The sequence below is a fragment of the Garra rufa genome, chromosome 1, assembly GCF_049309525.1.
Source record: "Garra rufa chromosome 1, GarRuf1.0, whole genome shotgun sequence".
NCBI lineage: Eukaryota > Metazoa > Chordata > Actinopteri > Cypriniformes > Cyprinidae > Garra > Garra rufa.
The window spans coordinates 35,441,485-35,466,221 of NC_133361.1; the positions used below are offsets into that span (position 1 = coordinate 35,441,485).

The 24,737-nt window shown below is 40.6% G+C and overlaps 1 protein-coding gene across 3 annotated transcripts in view; it reads right to left on the bottom strand.

Moving 5' to 3' along the window:
* LOC141334184 (syntaxin-binding protein 4) overlaps nt 1-24,737 on the bottom strand; it is a 64,888-nt gene that overhangs the window by 38,530 nt on the left and 1,621 nt on the right. The window contains exons 1-2 of one of the 3 annotated variants that reach the window (XM_073839315.1): nt 4,639-5,279; nt 2,359-2,432 (exon numbers count right to left, since the gene is read on the bottom strand). In XM_073839315.1, coding sequence (XP_073695416.1) covers nt 2,359-2,432; nt 4,639-4,706 — 142 coding nt within the window. In that variant the 5' untranslated portion in view covers nt 4,707-5,279. Of the gene's footprint in view, nt 1-2,358; nt 2,433-4,638; nt 5,280-24,737 lie in introns of those variants that run through there. The other 2 variants (XM_073839312.1, XM_073839314.1) reach the window with 2 other exon arrangements.

Below are 24,737 nucleotides of genomic sequence, written 5' to 3' on the forward strand. Positions count from 1 at the left end.
GACAGAATTTTTTATTTTTGGGTGAACTAGCCCTTTAAGCAGGCAAAATGACTGGCATACATTGACAGAGAGAAATCTGACTTTTTACCCAAAGACCCAGGTATGATATTTTGATTGAAAATTACAGTGCCTTGCAAAAGTATTTTTTTCACTCATATCTTTCATATTTCTTCACATTTTGTTATGTTGCTGCCGGGGGCGGAGTGGCAATCGGGACGACCGGGACTTTTCCCGGTCAGCCGGCCGAAGGATTTACACAACGGATCACAAATTGAGCGGGCGCCGAGGCGAACGCGACCGGCCTGAGCTTATTAGAATCATTGACGTTACTAAATTCTCGACATTTGCAACATTTGAAGTATAGATCTAGAATTTATGCGCTAAAGTTAAATGGGAAAAGATTATGTCGACACATGAGAAATTTTATCGATAAGACATTTCCATCAACTATATCGGTAAAAATTCCGAAGCGCTAAATTGTTTTGTGTTTTTTTTTTTCATCCAGGTTAAAAAAAAATTAAGGGTATGAATACTTATGCAGTGTACTTATTTCAGTTTTTTATTTTTAATACATTTACAAAGTTGTGCCAATTCTATTTTTGCTGTTATTATGGTGTATAGAGTGTAAACTGATGTGGAAAAAAAATATTTAAAGCAATTAAACATAAGGCAGCAACATAAAACGTGATAAAAATTAAGGGGTATGAATACTTTCGCAAGGCACTGTATGTGGTCCAAATATATATATATATGCATGGATAATTTTTTTTCAAGATCAAAAACATGTAATGAAAAAACTGATAAACTTAGGGTTCATCTAAAAACAATTATATTAAATAAACTCATTGTCTAGATGTCAGTGTAAAAGGATAACAGATTGCTTATTTGAGAGAGCAACTGCAAATCAGTTTCAAATCAGGCCATTAATTGCTCAAACAACAGGAACAAGCTTTGACGCCAATAAAACATAAAAGCCTTTAATGAGACGAGCATCTTTCACACCCATACCTGGGAAGATTCATTTGCAGGCAGTTCAGAAGCAGAATACATGCCAAGACACTTCCCTTGATGGACAGTACGGATGCATTAGATTGGCTTTTGGTCACACGGTTTAGTCACACTCACGGAATAATAAATATCCTCTTTTTGCTTCAGGCTTATCCGGTATTAATAGACAGACAATGTATTGGCACTAATTGAGTTTTGAGCTGGTATTGCATATTAATAGATTTACTTCAAGATAAATTTTCAGAGTTAAAATCACTTTAATGAGAAGAGAACTGCAACCCCGGTTATCCACAAAGGGTGCTCTGTACTAAACTCAAACTCGAAAAATTTCACTTAACTCAAAAAATAAATGCAGACTGAGGACTGTGTCCTGGAAAACCCTTGAATGCTTATGACAGTGTCACACTTAAGTCTGTACATGATAGCACTGCAAATACGTGCAGTGAAATATTTGATTTATCAGTGCTGTTTTTATTCCTGAGTCTCATGAAAATGTCTCCTAAAACAGAATCGCCTTGTAACACAATAGATTGTTGACTGTGCAAGTTGGGATGTAAGAAGGACAGGTTTAAGAAGCTTAGAGCTGCCTTCAAATAATGTTTTTGATCTATTGTGAAGAGGGAGATCAGGCTGCGGAATAAATATAACAAAGACTTGAAAGACTGGAAAACAACCGTACCCTAAACCTAACCCAACGCTTCGCTCCGAGACTCAGCCATACATCTTATTTCACTTCCCCATAGCCATTAGAGATCAGACACACATGCTGTACAATAGGCCTCATTAAAATCTAAGAGAAGATGTGCGGCTCCATACCTTTCTTATGTCTTGAATAATTCTTAGTTACCCTTCAGCCTCAATCTGCACCCTTCTAAGCAAGCATTTAAAAAAAAAAAGATGATTTCTAAGATGGTACCCAAAGACTGAAGACAGAGGGCAAGATTTACTAACAGCATACGCTAGCGCAAACTGTCTTTTGCCGTTAAATTAGTACTGTCAGGATTTACCAAACATATGCTGTGAAGAAGTAGTGCTGAAAAGACATGGAAACAGTTATTTTTGCACCTGATCTTATTGAATATGCATTTGTAGGAGTTACATTTTCAGACGCAAAATTTATGGGAGGAGAGTATTAAAATGAATCACGCTCAATCATTCAATCATTATGGAAATAATGCGTTCTTTAATATGAGCGTTGTCAGTAAATCACACACAGAATTTTTCGCTCCCATTGGCGCTTTTATGGAATTGCACTTTAACGCTAATTTGGCCTGTTTAGTAAATCTGACCCAGATGGAATATTTGGTCAATTATACAAACACACAAATTAATATGTTATGAGGCACTTACCTAATCCATTCTCACAGTCTGTAAACTCCATAGAATGCACTGCTCGATCTACTCCATACGGACCCATTAGTGTCCTGTCCACAGAGAAAAAACAGTATTTCATCTATGTTAAAACATGGAAAGCTTAGTTACACAGTGAGGTTTGTTAGATTCAGAGAAACCTAAATTTTTATGTGAAACAAACTATCGAAATTCTTTTGAGCCGGAGCTTGTGATTCAATTCATATCTGAATATTGTAAGAAAATACACAGAGTTTATGTGTGGAGTGAATCTGCTGTACTCTCTGTGCCTGTGGACTGTTATTAGTATCAAGACCAGTTTATTCCAGTGGGGAATCAGTATAAATTATTTAGCAAGAATGTCCTGCTTTGGACAGGCTCCTAAAATGGACTCAGAATCTGTGTGTGATTCAGATTTTTGAGAACTAAGTATAAAATTAATTCATTAAAGAAATTCAACCCTTTGGTGGTGAAAACACAATGCTGTTGTAAGAATGAATAATATGAGGTCTCTTTTAAAAGAGGCAATATATCAGGGCACTGACTTTTTTGAGCATTTACTATACCAGAAAGAATACATGCTTCCATCACAGTCCAGCCTTTCTTGCAGACTCACTGCAATGTCCTTGAAATTGTACTTCAGATTGCTTGAACCTAAGACTACGTCTGAGGTTACAATTCAAGCTAAACATGCATCACAAGAGTTACGTAACAAAGAGTGTCCACTGTCACCAGCACAGCGCCCTCTAAAACAGGCTTTTAAAATAGTAGGGGGGGTCAGTGGAAATAAATAAAATAAAATACTAAATAAATAAAATCTTTTTAGGGCTGTTAATGTTAACCTGGCAACTTAAGATATTAATAAAATGGCTAATGCAATCATTTAAACATAGGAATTAAATATGGTTAATGCAATAATTTATCACATTTACCAAATGGACCACAAAACCAGTCTTAAGTAGCATGGGTATATTTGTAGCAATAGTCAAAAATACACTCTATGGGTCAAAATTATCAATTTTTATTTTATGCTAAAAAACATTAGGATATTAAGCAAAGATCATGTTCCATGACGATATTTTGTAAATTTCCTACTGCAAATATATTAAAACTTAAATTTTGATTAGTAATATGCTTTGCTAAGAACTTCATTTGGATTCATTTTATCAATATTTAGATTTCAGATTTTCTAATATCTCGGTCAAATATTGTCCTATTCTAACAAGCTTATTTATTCAGATTCCGGGAATGTATAAATCTCAATTTCTCAAAAAATATCTCAAAAAATTGACCCTTATGACTAATATTTTTGTGATCTAGGGTCACATATTATTTTTTATTCAAAAACTGGTCAGAACTCCTGGGACTAATCATGTTGTTGTTTTTAATTCTAATGAGAAGTAAAAACACACATGGGTTTCAGAGAGTTCATCAAATGTTTATACATACGTTTAAGAATATTTAGTACTTGTTTTGTATCTTTTTTTGGTTTTCTCACTGTTGATGTTTTTAATACTTACTGTAAAAAGTAAATATTTTCCAGATTAGCAATATTTAAATGATTTATTTTGGTTTTTAGATTAATAGAGAAAGCAAACTATTTAGTTTTACAAAAAAAAAACTGTCCTAAATATCATGCTTAATATAGTGCTCTGCTCACATGGTCTTTGTGCATGAAAACGTCCAGCTGTCTTTATATTTTACAAAGTGAGTCCCTTGCAAATGGATCATAATTTTGGGTGGGTTTTGCCATCAAAAATTTTGAAAACCTCTGGTCTATGAATTCTTATGGATTCCATGTAGTATGTATGAATGGATTTAGTGCGTACGCACAAATACATTATAATCTCCGGGTGATTAGAGCACATTAATAGTACATCCTTTACACTGTTGTGTATTCTTCAAAACATAGCGGGCAAATGAAATCAAATACGCCCTTTCCACACTATAATTGCAGTCAATGCAGTTTATATATAAGAACGAATGAAGTAACCATCGTTCAACACATTTTACTCACGTTTACTCCTTTGTCTCACCAGTTATATTAGTAAGTTCGAGAGCACGCTTTGTTAGTGACACACCTGAGCACATCCCAGATACCACAAAGTACCCAAAAGTCAGCAAAACCGACAGTAGCGGGCAAAGTGAAGACGCGCGTTTCGTCGAGGCTTCTTACAAGACCGTTCGAGCGCTTCTAGCTCACAGAAGCTAATGAGGTGAAAAAAAAACGAGCTACAATGCAGCTCAACTACCACAACATGACAAAACAAAGGTTTTTACCTGCTAATCATGACAGCTCCCTTGTACATGACCGAGAATGTAGGCATTTTGAAGAGATTTCTGCGCATCCAGCGACGTGTACCGTCTGCCCATTCCTCTCGTGATCAGCGCCTCGCGGAGGTCCGATACAGCGCGAGCCACATGATTCACTGCTACAGCCCTCTAATACAGATGATCCTAAACATCACCAACTTTGCCCACAGATTAAATCTTATGCAACAGAAATGAGGGGTAGTGTTTTTATATAGACAACTTTTTTGCCATTAAGAATGACAGGAACAGGTGGTTCCCAAACAGAACGTCAAATGTTTACGTTTTAAGGACTTTAAAGGCTTTAAGGTTGTGTGATATATGCAAAGTGTTGCTGATATTAAGCGATTTCAATCGAAGGGGTCTTTCAAAGACATCAGGTTGCACTATAGTATAGAAATATAGAAAGTCTTTGGCATCAGATCAAACGTGATATGAGAATTAAAACTGAGAAGCTGTAATCTCGAGTCTTCAAACAGGAGCTACAAAACAAAATATAACTGGGACACACATAATGATGAAAGCCCACAGTCTAGAGAGGAAATAGACATGAAATAGATGAAATGTGACACAATAGAGTATAAATAATGTTGTCAGGTATACGTTTTCACGACGCGTAATCAGTCCGCCATATTTTGGCGGCACTGAATGTAAACAATGCCACTAAACCGAACTCGCAAATTGCTGCTAAAAATGGTCAATTATTGTCATGTTTGGGGCTGTACTAATTGGTCGGACCGGAAAAAAACATTTGGAGTACAAAAGTAACAACAAATCAAGGAGAAGAGTGCACAAATCTGTCTGAGCAATGCCCTCCTGCTGAAAAAAAAAAACAGCATGCTGGTTAGGTGTTTTGGTGCTGGGATGCTGGTTTATGCTGGTCCTTTGCTGGTTTATGCTGGTCTTTAGCTGGTTAATGCTTGTCCTTTGCTGGTTTATGCTGGTCCTATGCTGGTCCTTTGCTGGTTTTTGCTGGTCTTTAGCTGGTTAATACTGGTCCTTTGCTGGTCTATGCTGGTCATGTTGCTGGTCAAGGACCAACATAAACCAGCAAAGCGCCAGCATAAACCAGCAAAGGACCAGCAACAACCAGCTAAAACCAGCATCCCAGCACCAAAACATACCTAATCAGCGTATGCTGTTTTTTTCAGCAGGGCTGGTGTTTGGACAAACTGAACCAGGATTTCCAGGTCAAGAATTCTGACAACATTTGTGTTTGTTCTTATCATTTCCAGTCAGGTAGGTGAAATATTAGGCTAATATTTTAATTAATTCTGCTCGTACATATCTTTACCACCTACTAACTTTAGTCTGTCAAAATATTGTGCCTTCTCCTGCTTACTAAGTTCTTCTCTACATGGTTTAGCTCCCACACAGTTTTTCTGTGGTTTAGACAGCATAAGTTAGCAGAACAATGTATTCAGCTGTACATTAACCATGCCATCAATGCTGTTATTTACATCCAAGTATCACCAACATTGCCACACATCCAGGTAACTGACCAAACCACTGACGTAAGTGCAAACCCTCTATAGAAGATAATAAACCGAAAGTCTCACCTATAGGCTTACTTCCGCTTTGAAGAAAAAGGTGGATTTAAGTGAAAATATAATTTAATCAGTGGTGTGGTGTTCTCACATTTTGAGAACAAAGTTTTTTATCATTAAATGTGAATGGTGTAAATTCTTGGTTAAATAAACATTACACTTCCAGAATAAAAATCAATTTTGTATTTTTAACCAAGTAGTAATTAATAAAACTAAGTATACATCTAATCAGTTTAGTGTTTTTAAGCATTTTACATCTATTCCAAAACAACAACTCAAGGCAATAGCAATTAAAAAATAGATATATATTTTATATAAAGAATTATATATTTTATTTATGAGCTGATATTCAGCTGTTCTTTTTAATAATAAACTTATTTACGAATCATCGGTAAACACAGAGGCGGAGAGATACATGCTGAATTCTCAAAAAAAAAAAACACACAGATCATGTTTTTCTAGCCAGCTGAAGTATTTGACTTGATAAAGTGGTGATATGTAAGTGTTTGAGTTGTTTGCTTACTATTTTATTAAGTCTTCCCAAATGCCATTATATTGTTAATTCAGACTGATTTGTGAATGCAGAACATGCACAAACACCAGAGGCACCAGAGGTATTGCCTCCTCTCATTTGACTTTCCCCCCATTCATTCTCAATTCCCCCAAACCAAACTCACCGCACAGTTTAGGGGGTCTGTTTAAATTCAATGGGCTCAGGGAAGGTGAAAGAGACAGGACTTCTGCTGTAACTTTACCTGCTGGTGTCACTGTTGTACAGTTTTACTTTAGAAAAACAAAGCAGCTGGAGTCAGTGCTTCAAGAACCACTATGCACAGACATATGCAAGACATGGGTTTCAGTTGTCGCATTCCTTGTGTCAAGCCACTCTTGAACAACAGACAGCATCAGAAGCGTCTCGCCTGGGCTAAAGACAAAAAAAAATCAGTGATGGTTTGGGGTGCCATGTCATCTGCTGGTGTTGGTCCACTGTGTTTTCTGAGGTCCAAGGTCAACGCAGCTGTATACCAGTGAAATAAATCAACTTTTTGAAGATATTCTAATTATATGACCAGGACCTGTATTGTTATATTTGTGTTGTTTTATTTTACCCTGGAAATCCAGAGGTCTCGCGAGAGCACAATTTGAATTGTCTCTGCAAGACACTCTGGCATCGAGCAATGATGCATGTTACTGCAATACGTAAGCAGTTCTGGGAACCAATCAAATCGGTGTATCTGATTTTGGCGGGCCAGAGGCGAGCTAAGCTGATGACGACAGCACTGCGACGTCTGGAATCATTAGTAAACATTGAAAGAGATCTACAGATGAAAACCAGTTGTTTCAAACGGCTTTGGCCGCTACAATGGCCGACTTGGCCTTTCATTTAAAAGAGGAACAGAAAACCGCGCTCGAATTGTTCCTTTGCCAGAAGGACGTTTTTGCTGTTTTGCCTACTGGATACGGCAAGAGTTTAATCTATCAGTTAGCTCCGCTGGTAGTTAAGCACGAAGAGGAACAGATCCGAAGCGGGCAATGTCAGATAGCATTCGGCAATCTCGAGACTTGGCTGTTAAAAAAGAAGTGGCGATAAATGTTATCGAACAAGGTCTACCGGGACAACCTGATCGGGATTGTGGTGGATGAGGTCCATCTCATTTACAAATGGTAAGAGTCACTTGGTAAACTTACTGTAACGAAAAACTTAACTATTCAATAGTAATACAGTAACTGTTAGCCTAACTTGAACAGGACAATATGTCTCACTGCTGAATGAAACGCTAGTGTCAATCCACATATTAGTTGATATAATGAATAGTTTGATCAGACCTAATTGTTTTATGAGGTTGATTCCGCTGTCGTAATTAATAGTTATTAATCTTGTCACATTGCTTATGTTATAACATTGAAATCCACTCTTATATGTTCACAGTCGCTCTGGATACGTCACACCATGTATTGTTGTGATTGGTCGTGGCGTTATCCAATTGCGTTCAGTGAGAGTTTCAAATGCACGCTTGGTGCCGCCCCTCGAGTTAGGTCCTTTTCATTGCTCGATCCCAGACCCTTAATCTTAATAGATTAGGGTCTGGATTTTTCCAGGCTAGTTTTATTTTGTATTATGCAAAATCCAATTTTGGGGGAGACACTGCCTTACCTTGCCATATGACTTTATCAACTTTACTACAAATGTCATTGGTATGAACAAGTCTGATCAGACATTTCTTAACTTCCTGATGATGTGGAATCACACTGCCACTGTTGTCATGATCGGGGCTGTGGGTCTTCCCTCAGCCTCTCGAGGTCGCTGTTCCCCTTGCACTGCACTCCCGATTGTTCACGTCTGTCTTGTCATTAGCACTGATTTCACTCACAGCTGTTCACTATCTGGTCTTTAAGAACTCTCACCTTTCACTCCTGCTTCATGTCTGCATTGTCTTCCGTCCTGTCATGTTAACTCTGTGTTCTTGAAACCCCAGCTCTAGATCGTGTTCTCTGTTCTGTTTATTTTGTGTTCAGTTTTGTGCCGTGCTTGGCTTTTTGTTGCGTTCTGTTTATTTAATAAATTACTCACCCTGCTTTTGGACCCAGACCTTTATATTTACGTGACAGAATGCAGACATCACAGATGGGTCCAGCGGGGAGTAATTTTTTTTCTGAGGAGGCGGAGGCGGCGTCGGCCACTCGCTTTGAGACCATCTACGCCTGTTTGGTGGTGATGGATGCCCTTAACGCTGAGGCGGCGCGGTGCGCCCCTACTATAGGGCGATGGCGGAGGCGTTTTGTCGAGAGAGGGCGTCCGCTCAATCTGTTCCTGATGCGGCGGCGACCACTTGTGATGTTCCTGACGCGGAGACGACCGCGATCTCTGTTCCTGACGAGGAGACGACCGCGATCTCTGTTCCTGACGCGGAGACGACCGCGATCTCTGTTCCTGACGCGGAGGCGGCTGCGCTCTCTGTTCCTGACGCGGAGGCGACCGCTGTTGTTATTCCTGACGCGGCCCTCACCGCGCCTTCTGTTCCTGATGCGGAGGCGGCTGCGCTCTCTGTTCCTGACGCGGAGGCGGCCGCGAGCTCTGTTCCTGACGCGGAGGCGGCTGCGCTCTCTGTTACGGACGCGGAGGCGACTACGCCTTCTGTGCCTGACGCGGAGACAACCGCGATCTCTGTTCCTGACGCAGAGGCGGCTGCGCTCTCTATTCCTGACGTGGAGGCGGCTGTGCTCGCTGTTCCTGACGCGGAGGCGGCCGCGAGCTCTGTTCCTGACGCGGAGGCGGCTGCGCTCTCTGTTCCGGACGCGGAGACGACCGCAATCTCTGTTCCTGACGCAGAGGTGGCTGCGCTCTCTATTCCTGACGTGGAGGCGGCTGTGCTCGCTGTTCCTGACGCGGAGGCGGCCGCGAGCTCTGTTCCTGACGCGGAGGCGGCTGCGCTCTCTGTTCCGGACGCGGAGGCGACTATGCCTTCTGTGCCTGACGCGGAGACGAACGCGATCTCTGTTCCTGACGCAGAGGCGGCTGCGCTCTCTATTCCTGACGTGGAGGCGGCTGTGCTCGCTGTTCCTGACGCGGAGGCGGCCGCGAGCTCTGTTCCTGACGCGGAGGCGGCTGCGCTCTTTGTTCCGGACGCGGAGGCGACTACGCCTTCTGTGCCTGACGCGGAGACGACCGCGATCTCTGTTCCTGACGCAGAGGCGGCTGCGTTCTCTGTTCCTGACGCGGAGGCGACCACTGTTGTTATTCCTGACGCGGCCCTCACCGCGCTCTCTGTTCCTGACGCGGAGGCGGCTGCGCTCTCTGTTCCTGACTCGGAGGCGGCTGCGCTCTCTGTTCCTGACGCGGAGGCGGCTGCGCTCTCTGTTCCTGACGCGGAGGCGGCTGCGCTCTCTGTTCCTGACGCGGAGGCGACTATGCCTTCTGTGCCTGACGCGGAGACGACCGCGATCTCTGTTCCTGACGCGGAGGCGGCTGCGCTCTCTATTCCTGACGCGGAGGCGGCTGTGCTCGCTGCTCCTGACGCGGAGGCGGCTGCGCTCTCTGTTCCGGACGCGGAGACGACTGCACCTTCTGTTCCTGACGCGGAAGCAACCGCCGTCTCTGTTCCTGACGCGGAAGCGACCACGCCCTCTGTTCCTGACGCGGAGGCGACTGCGCTCTCTGTTTCTGACGCGGCGGTGACCGCGCACGTTCCACTGGCGGCGAGGCCAGCTCGCGTTCCTATGGCGGCGGCGTCCGCTGACGCTCCTCTGGCGGCGGGGCCGCCTCGCGTTCCTCGGGTGGCGAGGCGGGTCCATGGAACTCCGCTGCACGGGCCTGGCCCGCCATCCCTCCCCCTGAGTTGCCTTCCTCCGTTCCTCCTCCCTCCAGACTTTGGGAACGTCTGGAAGCCGTTCCGTAGGGAGGGGGTACTGTCATGATCGGGGCTGTGGGTCTTCCCTCAGCCTCTCGAGGTCGCTGTTCCCCTTGCACTGCACTCCCCTGATTGTTCACGTCTGTCTTGTCATTAGCACTGATTTCACTCACAGCTGTTCACTATCTGGTCTTTAAGAACTCTCACCTTTCACTCCTGCTTCATGTCTGCATTGTCTTCCATCCTGTCATGTTAACTCTTGTGTTCTTGAAACCCCAGCTCTAGATTGTGTTCTCTGTTCTGTTTATTTTGTGTTCAGTTTTGTGCCGTGCTTGGCTTTTTGTTGCGTTCTGTTTATTTAATAAATTACTCACCCTGCTTTTGGACCCAGACCTTTATATTTACGTGACAACTGTAGTTATTTCACTGTAGTCATGAAAAATGGAAAAACAGGAAATGCTGATGCTTTGGGGAGAAAACAACATTTGTGCAAAAGCAGAAAACTCTAAATCCTTGTCAACTCAGAAAGACATATTTAATCTCTCGACCGTTTCCATTTTTAGCCAGTGTTATTGTCTGTGGTCATCCCATGTGAAGCTAGAGTGCTTTCCTCTCTCTCAAACAGCAATCAGATTTATACACACATGCTTAAGGTAAAATTACACAATATCGGATTACACTGCCCAAATTTACTTAGGTTTTTGTATTCTTACAATATCGTGTGTAATGTTTTTAAGTCTTTATGTTTAGTGGGCTTAAAAAACATTATTTGAAATGGCTACCTGCATTCATAATGTAATGAAGTGACAACTTGCCTGTTAGAAGAGATTATTGTCATTTAGTGCTTAATAAATAGTGTTGCTTGCGCCCTAGTTAGAGTCAGAGTGACACTTTGCCTTAAATGCATTGTCACCGTGTACCTCCTCTATGTCATTTACCTTGACACATGTCTGGTGACTCAGAGACCACTTTTTATCAGCACCTTGAGTTACAATCAAAAACAAGTCACACAAGGTTGTACCAAAAGCTGCTTAAGTCTAGAATACACTAAACAACTTTTAAAATATAACAGATTTTAAAATGACTTTGTAACAGTCACAAAGGAAACGACGGAGGGTGACACACTACCACACTTTAAAGTCATTCAGATCACAACAAACGTGAAGACAAATGTGTGACAAATTAAAACAATAATGTGTTTTAAATCATGTTTGATCATCTCCGACTGGGTGGAATCAAAGTCTGAAGCTTATGTCTATGGCCATCATACACTATGCGATTTTCTGTGAAATCTGTCAACTCAAAACTGCAGATTGGCTCTGACTTTTAGCAACTAGCGTCAACCTCTCCAGACTGTAAATCAGGAGAAAATGGGAGAAAGGTTGTGTGTATTCCAGCCTTTAGATTTGCTTTAGTTTTTTATGTCTGTTGTTTGTGTTGTTAACAAAATGCTACTCCTTTTTTTTTTTATGTAAATAATATATCTGCTACTGTCCACAATCTGTCAAGTCCTTTGTGACAGTCACAGTGTGACCGGACTAAGCTTTTCTTGTGCCAAACTCACAGGCTGTAATGATGTAATTTGAGGATTAACTTTTTCACACCCAGCCATGATAAGCTTTATTTTCAAAATGATCACATTGAACTACACTGACTTAAAGCGCTGGCTTGCCTTAAATTTCTCATGTAAATCCTCCTATGAGGTAAATATGTCAAGTGTGATTTGCACATTCGCATATCAAGCCATGACCAGCCAGAGTACTTTTGTGCACAATAATCTGCTAAGACAACCTGTCAATCAACCACGTACAGGGCCAGGTCATGGTCCCAAGAGACCCCTGGTCCTCCAACATCACCCATTTCAGTTGCATTACTATCTATGTAGGTTCGGAAAGCTCTCAGATTTCATCAAAAATATCTTAATTTGTGTTTGTCTTACGGGTTTGGAATGACATGAGGGTGAATAATTAAAGACAGAATTTTCAATTAAAAAATTAAAATATTATTAACTCACCCTCATGTTGTTCAAAAACTGTACAGAAACATTAAAGAAAATAAATGTTTTTCGGTTTATAATTGTTTGGTTAAATTATCTTATTTTGCATTCCACTGTAGTTTGAAGCAACATGAGAGTAAATGATGTCAGAATTTTTATCTTTGTTTCAAATGTGTTAAATACCCATAAAAGGTCTATAATGCAGTATCTTGACTGTAACGGTAAATTTTCACTATAAGTTACCAAAAAAAGCTGAAATCTCTTGATGCATGATCCATCCTTACATCTTAGAAACAAATGAAAATCAAATTTCCAACTGCCAGACATCTTCAGACTCCACCAGACTCTATCTCTCAATCACACTGCAAAAATGATGTAATTGTATAGGTCAACCAAAGAAGTAGCATCATTGGCTTTTTGGACAATCACTCTGTGACCAAAAAAAGTTTAGGATTCTTTCACTTTTTGTTCGGCTAGAAAATCTTCACAACATTTATGAATTTGTTCACAAATGTGAGACAAAGTTTATGTTAAGTTATAAATAAACTACACCACATGACATAGTCACCTCCCATTGTCACCACCATTAAGCTTCCGACAACTCATTTAGTCTTATTTATCTACAAGTTGGAAAGTTTGAGTTACAATAGTTTGCAGGAGAGCATTTATAAACACAACAAGGCTGTGAAAGTGGACTAGTGTCCCAAACAATCTTTGTAGTCCCATTAAGCCACTTGTTAGTAACAGCCTTTTTTTAAGACACATAAAAGATTAAAAAAAAAAAATCAATAGTGGGGTATTAAAGGAGAAGTTCACTTCCAGAACAAAATTTTACAGGTAATTTACTCACCCTCTTGTCATCCAAGATGTTCATGTCTTTCTTTCTTCAGTCAGAAATTGTTTTTTGAGCAAAACATTTCAGGATTTCTGTCCATATACACTCTTAAAAATAAAGGTGCTTCGCAATGCCATAGAAGAACCTTTTTGTCTAAATGGTTCCATAAAGAACCTTAAACATCTGAAGAACCTTTCTGTTTCACAAAAGGTTCTTTGTTGCAAATTCTTCATATTATAAAAAGGTAAGCAAGAAAGGGTTCTTTAAAGGAACACTCCACTTTTTTTGGAAATAGGCTCATTCTCCAACTCCCCCCAAGTTAATAAGTTGGAGTGTTCCTTTAAAGAACCTTTGACTGAATGGTTCTTTGTAGTAACAAAAATTGTTCTTCTATGGCATCGCTTGAAGAACCTTTTGAAGCACCTTTATTTTTAAGAGTGTAGTCGACTTCTATGGTGCCTGCAAGTTTGAACTTTCAAAATGCAGTTTAAATGCAGCTTTAAAGGGCTCTAAACAATCCCAGCTGAGGAAGAAGGGTCTTATCTATCTTTTAACTCAAGTGCTCATCTTGTCTAGCTCTGCGTGTACTCTGTGTATTGCAAACAGTTAGGGTATGTCGAAAATCAAATTTTCTCCTCCAAATTCAAAATCACCCTACATCGCTGTTTTACCTTTTTGTTGTTTTACCATTTGATCTTCTTTGCACGTACACTTGGTTGTAGAGCTCGACCGATAAAGGATTTTGAAGGCCGATACCGATACAAATATTTGTCGGTTTTAAAATCCGATATTCCGATATATCGGCCGATATTTTTTTTTTTTTTTTTTTTTTTTTACATTTCAGAAACGCGTAACAAAACATTAATAGATTTCCCTAACATTAGTTATTTGTAGTTATTTTTGAGTTTTAACTAACATAATATGATAACGCATTTTAAAAAGAAACTTGTTTCTTTTATTGTCACAACAGAACAGAGGAACATCAAAATATATTAAAGTTCTGATAAATAAAATGTATAAAAATACAAACTTAAGATAAGAAACGTAAAGTCCTTTGAACAAAAACACAAAAACAACAACAACCAAATCAAAGTTACCAGTTTTAAAAGACTTGGTAAGCTTCATAAATATAACTTTGAATAGGACTGGAGACAAATTCTGTTTTAACAATTTCAGCTTGCTTATCCCTATACCTGCACTTTTTAAAACATTAATATTTACATATCATTATCAGCAACATTAACATTAATATATCAAACATGTTTATTTTCAGTGCTTGCTTGCAACATATTTTATTACAGGGGTTCTTTACCTTTTTTTATACCAGGGGCCCACTCCTTCTCGGGTAAATTTTGCAAGGCCCCCCTATGCCTGACATTTCCTCTAAAGGTGTTTATTTTTGAACCTTTTTATTAACCAAAACATTTGTTTTGCCTTTTTATTTTTCTCCTGCATGTTATAAAAAATATTCAAACAAACTTTAAATCAAAGCTATACTTTTGAATTTAAAAACTTAACATGTATATACATATACAGACTTAAATCTCCTAAATTATTTAATTTAGACATTCTTTACAACTTCAGAGTACTCTTTCTTAAGTGACTGAATATCTACTGTTTGTATTTATTATAAAATAAACATATAAATGAAAAATACAGCAAATACATTCTAAATCTGTTGATGCTGGTGCTCATATGTGCATAAACACCACTGACCCGCACAAGATCCACCTCTATGGGTAAGCATTCATTATATAACACTGGAAGGACATTCATTTTGAAAACTATGCAAATATTTTGAAATTTCACGCAAAAATACAATGGATCAGAGCCCCGAAATCATGAATAGTTTGTGGATCAACAGCGGACTTATGCGTGCCTTATGTACGACTCCGATATACAAGAATGAATACGTTAGGCACGCGCGAGTTCGTTACTATTACTCTGATCATCTTTGCCTTAACATTAACGGGAGGGTTTGTTTCATGCAGCCAAGAGATGACATAGATACCTGTCTTCCCGCGGGGGTAAAAGCTACTTTTATGTGGGCTTTTGCGGGACGAAATAACATATATTCCTTTTGGAGCGTGCGGGCGCGGGACTAAAACATCCGTCCCTTGCAGCTCTCTAAGATGAAGTTTGTGTGCAGCGGTAGCTTTGTCTTCGGTTTTTACAAAGCGTAGCCACACTTTTGAGCACTTCGCGCGATCTATCTTGTAGACTGATGTTTACATTACCACATAAGGTCCTGGCAGACTGCACGCGCGGAAGGTCCTGGCAGATCACTAGATGAAAAATTGCACCCAGGAATCCATAAGAGGAATCAAAATTTTAATTTTATAACAAGTATCAGATTCCAGAATCGGAATCGATTTTCGATTCCCAACCCTACCATGAACACACTTCACCGATGATCTCCCTCGTGAATAACTGGCTCTCTCTCTGCCCGACTCTGGCTGGATCAGCAGGTTGCAGGATGTGTGGTGCGTTATACACGAGTGTTGCCAACAGGGATGGTGTAGAGTGCCCTCTGGTGGACAAACTATACAACGCCAACACTCATGACATGGTTGAAGGGTGTTTCGACCGTTTTTATTTAATTTTTGAAATATTCATTTATCGGCCATTATAAATGCCGATACCGGTAGTTTGGAAAATGCCTAATATCGGCCGATAATATTGGCATGCCGATAAATCGGTCGGGCTCTACTTGGATAGTATTTCTGCGGCAATGAAAGACAATTTTGAAGTTGGAGGAGAAAATGAGATGGGAGTTTTTCAATCTACCCTAACTGTCTTGAACCGGAATAGACAAGCTAGACAAGATGAGCATTTGAGGTTTAAAAGTACATAAATTGTCAATTTTTGTAGAAAATAATAAATTGTTTCGCTAGATAAGACCCTTCTTTTTTGGGTGGGATTGTTTAGAGCCCTTTTGAAGTGGCATTTAAACTGCATTTTGGAAGTTCAAACTTGCAGGCAACATAGAAGTCCACTATATAGAGAGAAATCCTTAAATGTTTTTCTCAAAAAACATAATTTCTTTACGACTGAAGAAAGAAAGACATGAACATCTTGAATGACAAGGGGGTGAGTAAATTATCTGTACAGTTTTTGTTCTGGAAGTGAACTTCTCCTTTAATGATGTACCATGCATTGATGTATTATGTCGTAGAATAAAATGTAAAATAAAACATCTTGGAAAAGGTTTGTTTTGCTTATTTCAGACATTTAACCAACAACCCATTTTAAACAACCCACTTCAGGATGATGAACCGTAAGTTAAAAAATGCTAACTCATTTCTGGTTTTTAGGCAAAGCAGCTGACCTCTATGATATGAATTTTGTACCCTAAACCTGTGTGCCGTAACTTTGTGCTGATGATAGGACACGGGGAAAGTGTTCTGTGACGACAGAAATACAACTTCTCATCTCATATGCTCTAAAAAGTCAGACTGTGCCTACATTACTAAAAGTCTATAAATAGTCTTTGAGGGCAGCCTCTGTGATACAGGAGACAGCTGTTCTTTATTCAAGAATCTGCCATGCTCGAGAATGTAAAGCCCAGGCAGAATGGCAGATATTTAGCACTGGAAGGCTTAGCATAAGACTATGTGCTAGAAGAGACAATTTGAGATGAGCTATTCAAATGTCCCCAGAGAACATCCTGAAAAATCCTACATTATAATAAAATAAACCAAAATCACCAGCTACTTATAGGACACAAAATATGTATGCATATACACCACCAGCACTAACAACACTGTCCAACCACCACTGATCCACAAACCCACACAGCCTGTCAGACATTGGCATTGCTGCAGAGCTCTACAATAAAACGTGCTGTAACATGTTCGATAACACAAATACAAATCTGTTAATCAAGGAAAAAAATAAGTAGAAGTAAGAATGTTCATATATTTTGAAGTTGCAGTACTTACATTGTGCTGTAGCTTTGGATAAAGGGAACTATTAAAAACATAAATTATTAAATGTATATGCAAATATTTAAATTCTTGTTTCAAAGTATCAAACATCTCACCACTCAAATCTCAGAAAGACATCAGCCCTTCAACCCTCTTAAATCGCTGAGGCTGTAAATCCTTTGAATGATGATTCATGACAGATTTTCTGTCCATGTGATTTCTCATGATGCAGAGAATGAGTTCATATGGGCTGTGTATCTATATCATGTATTTACTGGCACAGAGTGATTTTTAATGTGATTCTAATTCAAAGTGTTGACTATGGAGGATTTGGTATGTATAAATTTTAGGCTTAATCTAACTGAAATGGATGTCCTACGGTTTTCCGTCTTCAGTCTGTTCATACGAATCAGAACTTGTAGGGACCGTAAACAAATATACTGGGATTATCCATTGTGCAAACCATGCATATATGGGTGGATGAAATTTAACAAGTGACATGAAAATCATATGCTTGTTTTAGGCTTAAATGATAATAGTTGGTGTTACAATCTTTGACAAAGGAATAAATGTGTATCATAAATGTGTATCACGTCATCAATCAGCCATATTGGCAGCATCTGAATGTAAACAATCTCACTGAACCGTACAAAACTTGTATATTTTGCTTATTACTGCTGCTGAAAAAGGTCAATTATTGTCATGTTTTGGGCTGTACTAATCAGTCGGACTGGAGTACTATAGACTGCCAAAAGTATTAACAAATCAAGCAGAAGAGTGCAAAAAACTGTCTGAGGAACAAAAGGCATTTGTGGTTGGCCAAACTGAACCAGGATTTCCAGGGAAAGTATCTTGACAACATTTGTGTTTGTTCTTATCATTTTCAGTCAGATAGGTGAAATATTAGGATAATATCTTAATTAATACTGCGCATACGTATCTTTACCACCTATTAAGTTTAGTTTGTCAAAATATTGTGCCCTTTCCTGCTTACTAAGTCATTCTCTATATGATTTAGCAGCTTCCACATGTTTTTTTCTTTCTGTGGTTTAGACAGCAGAAATCAATCCATGCTGTTGTTTACATCTGAGGATGGCCAATATGGCCCTGCATAACCCTCTATATACGTGTAAAATGCTATTTTTATAGCAATTAATTCATTTTTTTTATTTAACCTGTTAATTTCTTTCCTTTTTAAAAATATTAAATTTATAAGCAGTCTCCCAAATAATTTAAAAATGGCATGCTTAAAAATTTGAATAGTATAAATGAAATCTGCTATCTTTGCTCGTTGCCACTCAGTTCTAAACAGTGACTTTTGAGCCAATCACCTGAGTTGTAAATGCCATGTGACTAATTATGCTGGAGGGAAATTGATGTCATGACAACATTTATTAACTAATGACATAACAAAAACACAAAAAGTCTCAAAATCCTGAGCTGTGAATTGAAAGACATCAGAGAGGGAAAATATAAATCCATTCCACACTTTCAAGAGCTGTCAAAAACAAAAGACAATCATAATATAAAACATGGTACTTGCAAAAACAATATGTGACCCTGGACCACAAAATGTCCCTGCTTGTCTACCTGAAGATTTATATTAAATATTGTTATCTGTTATCTCGTGTCCCGTCTCGTAAGTCCAGCACGTCAAACCCTGACAGAAAGACAGACCCAAACAGTTTCACGGCGTGTTTCCCTGCTTTATTTTCCGGTTTGTTCTGAGTTTAGTTTTTTTTCCCTTTATGGATATCCCTGCCGTCTACATCATCCTCCTGGAGCAGGGGAACCGCTCTCTCGAGGACCACACAAGAGACTTTGTGTTCCTCGCGCCACAGACGCATTACCCGGACAGCTGCCTGTGCACGTTCTTCCGTGCTGGACTAAACATCGCCACGAAAGCACAGCTGTCCGGGGAAGGTCCTCGAGAGAGCTTCGCCGATTACGTTGAGTGGGTGCTGACGTCCTGTGGATCGTCATGGACTGTGGACATCGTCGAAGAGGACGTCAGCCCCACTCCAGACCCAGAGCCCAGCCAAACATCACCCTGACATGCAGAGTATGAGCCCGAAATCATCACCGCGGACGGAGAGCCTGAGCCCGGAGCGACCACGATATGGAGCGCCGACGAGCTCAAAACCTCCGACCAAGAGCGTGAGCCGACCTCTACATCTGCGACGGTGGAGTGCTGCGTGGAGCAAGAGAGGGCGGTAGAGAGCCCTGCCCACTGCACCACCACTGGGGGTGAGCATGAGCTACACTCTGGGGACTTAATAGACTTTTTCTCAGAAACACTGGCCTGCCTGAACTTCCCACCCACCCGCCCTCTTCTGCCTAAGCCTGGATCCCCGCTGGTTCCGTCCAGCCATCCTGAATCCCCGCTGGTTCCGTCCAGCCATCCTGAATCCCCGCTGGTTCCGTCCAGCCATCCTGAGTCTCCGCTGGTTCCGTCCAGCCATCCTGAGTCTCCGCTGGTTCCGTCCAGCCATCCTGAATCCCCGCTGGTTCCGTCCAGCCGTCCTGAGTCTCCGCTGGTTCCGTCCAGCCGTCCTGAATCTCCGCTGGTTCCGTCCAGCCATCCTGAGTCTCCGCTGGTTCCGTCCAGCCATCCTGAGTCTCCGCTGGTTCCGTCCAGCCATCCTGAATCCCCGCTGGTTCCGTCCAGCCGTCCTGAGTCTCCGCTGGTTCCGTCCAGCCGTCCTGAATCTCCGCTGGTTCCGTCCAGCCGTCCTGAATCTCCGCTGGTTCCGTCCAGCCGTCCTGAATCTCCGCTGGTTCCGTCTAGCCGTCCTGAATCTCCGCTGGTTCCGTCTAGCCGTCCTGAATCTCCGCTGGTTCCGTCCAGCCGTCCTGAATCTCCGCTGGTTCCGTCCAGCCATCCTGAATCTCCGCTGGTCCATCCAGCCTTCCAGAAACCCCGCTGTCACCTGTCAGTCCCCCTGCTCACCCTCAGTCCTCCATCTGTGCAGTGGGCTCGCCGCAGGTCTGCCAGCTTCCATCGGCGTCTCGGCTGGAGGATCCCTCATCTCCACCTCCAGCCTCAGAGTCCAGAACTCCGCCTCGGCCCTCCGACCCTGCGGCTCCACCACGGCTCTCAGCTCCCTCATCTTCAGCGTCGCCCGTCGGCCCACCAGCTCCACCGGGCTTCCTCGTCCCTCCGGCTCCGCCTTGGTCGGTTGTCGTCCCGCCATCGCCTACGAACTCTACTCCTCTGGCTACGCCTCGTCGCTCCGTCCCATCGGCTCCGTTGGGCTCCTCCCTCCCCCCGGCTCCACCTCAGTCCTCTGTCGCTCCGGCTCCACCGCGGCCCTCCGGATCTCCGCCTCCGCCTTGGTCGCCAGAGCCTCTGGCTCCGCCTTGGCCCTCCGGATCCTCGGTGTCGCCCAGGATCTTCGGCTCTCCGCCTCGGGCTCATCCTCCACCTGCTCTGCCTCTGTCGGTCGGACCCCTGGAGTCATCAGCCCGTCCTCCACCATGGCTCCTCCCTCTGTCGGCTCCACCATGGATCTTCATGGCTGTGGCCTGGGTCTTGCTCTGTGCCTCCTGCTCCGGGTCCCTCCTGTTTCCTCCCTGGCTCCTCCCACCTTCGTCTCCCCCCTGGACTCTGTTGACTTTGTTTGTTGTCCCCCTCCAGGGGTGCCGTCCTCCGCCAAAGCCTCCTCCCTCATAGACTCTGTTTTTTCGCCCCTTTTTTTTGTTGTTTCCCACGGCGCGAGGACGCGCCTTTTCGGAGGGGGGTGTAATGTCACAGTCCTGTCTGTTCATCTGGTCTCCCCCTGTCATTTTGTCACTATTTGGTTGTGCCCTCGTTTGCCCTCATTCCCCGTCACCTGTGTGTCATTATTAGTCATCTGTGTCACCTGTGTTTTACCTATTATCACCATTTATAAGTCTGTCTCTGTCCTTAGCACTCTGTCGGTCTTTATATTGTTTTGATGTTCTACGTGTGTGGATGTTCCTGCTTGTCTACCTGAAGATTTATATTAAATATTGTTCTGTTGTCTCGTAAGTCCAGCACGTCAAACCCTGACACATACACTGTATTTTTGGTTATTGCTACAAAAATACCCATGCTATTTAAGACTGGTTTTGTGGTCCAGGGTCACATATTTTGTCAGAAATGATGCCTACTTTTGAATTAATTAGAAACATAAATAAAAATTCTTTGCATTTATCCATAGATTTGCTAATAATATTAAATAGCAGTCTTTATTTTAGAATTTAGTCATTCAAATCTAATTTGTTAAATTATTACATAGGTAACTATTTTTTACACATTTTTCAAAAAAAAAATCAATTAAGAAGAAATATTTACAAACTTTAAACAACAAATGATTTTATAAGACAATTTAGACACCCTCAGAACACATGTCAGCCAGAAAATATGTATGCATATATTATAATCTCTCTGTATACAAATACATACACACACCTAACGGATACTATCCCTTTTCCTTCCAGCAGCCATGGCAACTGCCCATTGCATCAGAACTTTAATCACCAAATCTGCACAGTGGGTTGTTATCAGATTATCGGATAATCCAGTCCACATTGAGAAATCATAACAGCGGAGAGGTGGAGATGCACTATGTCAGTTTTTGGCCCGTCCCACTTCTTGTTTTTCACCGAGGAGCAGCTCAGAAGACGTGCCACCCATTGCGGTAATGAAGAATGGGAAATGAGGGTGGCAGCTTTACTCAGGTGCCAAGTTTCCATGCTGGACCACCGAGTGTGGTGAAATGGGTTAATCTGAAACAGTCTGACAGGCCAGTCTGACCTGTTTACTAACTGCTCCATTCTGGGCCCGTGACTGCCCTCCATAGGTAACCAACAGAAACGCATCCCCGGAAATGCCACAATGTATCATCCTCTTTTAATCGCGCTTGATGCTGTCAGCATAAAACAATGAATGGGATGAACAATCACGAAGGGATTGGTGGAATTGTTTTTCTCATATTACGGAAGGACTGAGATTGCAATTTAATTAGACGGGTTTGGACAAACAAGTCCGTTAATGGTCTTATTTTTGCTAAAACAGAAGAGGAAAAAAATCACAATATATTTTGAACAGACAAAAATATATTTGAATAGTAATATGCATTGCTAAGAATTCTTTAAAGGCACTTTTCTTAATATTTTGCACCCTTAGATTCCATATTTTTAAATAGTTGTATATAATATTGTCCTATCCTAATTGCTAATTTATTCAACTTATTGAATATCAAGATATACATCAACTTATACTCAGATGATGTATATCTTAATAATAATTTTTAAAAAAGACATTTCTGAGTGGTTTTGTGGTCATGGGTCACATATGTTTACAAATGTGGTAATTAGATATATAAGACTTAAGCTTTGTTCTACTAGCAGGACAACTAATATAAAAACATTCATTTTTAAAAAATCTATAACAACAATGTTGCATAAAGCAGAGAAATCAATGAATCACAACAAAGCTGACACAACAAACCGGTTAACAAGACCTCATTACTAGGCAAGACCGAAACTAACAAGGCAGAGCAAAAAAATCAGCTACGTCAGCAAAATAACGATGTTGATTCATTGATAATGGTTACTACCAAAAACATGGGGAAAAGAAGCACCATGCAGATGAAGATTTATTATAAAAACAAGGCTTTTAATGTCTTAACAATATGTAATTTTGTGTCTCAGCTTACTGTCTATTTTATAATCCAGACGAAAAAAAGGTTCAATTCAACACAAATGCTACTTTAGATTTGATTGCTCATTAACTGTATGTATTTGATCAAATCTTGTGTACATTATAATGCCTGACTTCTGTCTTTACTTTGTTCATTTATACATTACTGTAGCAAGAACATAGTATGCTATACACTGTAAAAATATTAATAATAATAAAGTTTTTAATAATAAAGTTGCAAATAAAACTGATTACTGGTGTATGTTTTACAAGACAATATATTTAAGTTAGTCAGCTTAATTCCATGTTTAATTCATTGTGTGAAATGTACTAGTAATTCCTGAGTGATAATTGTTTCAAAGACTTTTTTTGGTGTATAATGCCATCAAGTATTTAATCAACACTTATGACACACACAAAATGAAGCTTCGTGGTAGAGGGAGCCCTTTCCTGCAAAACTTGACACAGGTACAAAACTTCTACACTGGGTATGAGATGTACGCTGAAAAAACGATCTAGACAAACCTGAAGCATGATGTTGTACACATGGATCATTGGTTTATATTTGTTTCGAATCAGATAGTCAAAGCCAAAAGGCTTGCAATGTTCAGAGCACAAGAACACAATGCCCTGTTTCTGTTTGTGAAACACCATATGCACAGATTCATAAAGGTAAAATGACGTACCTTTCAAGTAACTGTCGAGTCACTAAAATGTTAATTTGTTGTCTTTAAACAATGACGGTGATATAAATTGACAGTGGTCAGTGATAAAAAGTGTCTTTTGTCTCCAACAAAAGTGCAAGTGCTCATTAAATGTGCAATTAAACAACATTATAAGAGAATAAATAATAACCTTGACATAACCAAACAGTATCTTTTCAGTATCAGACTTAAACATGAGAGACAGATTTACTTGCACATGACATTATGCAGCTTTATAATATACAGCATTTGTTATATGTGACCCTCGACCACAAAAACAACAATAAGAGTCAATTTTTCAAGCTTTCCATTGATGTATGGTTTGTTGGGATCGGATAATATTAGGCTGAGGTACAACTATTTAGAAATCTGGAATCTGAGGGTGCAAAAAAATCAAAATAGTGAGAAAATCACTTTTAAAGTTCTGATACATTTACAGTAGGAAATGTACAAAATATCTTGATGGAACATGATTTTTACTTAATATCCTAATGTTTTTTTTTTATGCATAAAATAAAAATCAATAGTTTTGACCCACACAATGTATTTTTGGCTCTTGCTACAAATAAACCCATGCTAGTTAAGACTGGTTTTGTGGTCCAGGGTCACATATTTTAAAGACGTTATATTTGGTCATTTCAGAAATTTAAGCCGTTTTTTCCAAAAACAATATGCTTTTGATTAAAGTCTGTTCAGCCGAGCCCTTCAGGCTCACAGTGCTGATTTAAAATTGATTGAAAATATTTCAATCTGTTAAAGAAGTTTAGTTGTGTCTAGACATGTGCATTTGTAAACTACTGTAAGTAAATATCCACCATTCCAGTGAGCTGCTCTAACATTTTGACTGTCACTTCATGTCATGGGACGGCATCCCTTCTGTCTCCTGCTCTTCCCAATAGTCTATTCAAGTCCCGGTCACCAAACTCTAAATTTAGCACATCACCAGGCAGATTCATTCTCAGGTACACACGCTTTTAGCTATTCTTATCTTTTAAGGCTATAATATAAATATCCCATCAGTAAAATATACAAAAAACGCTCACA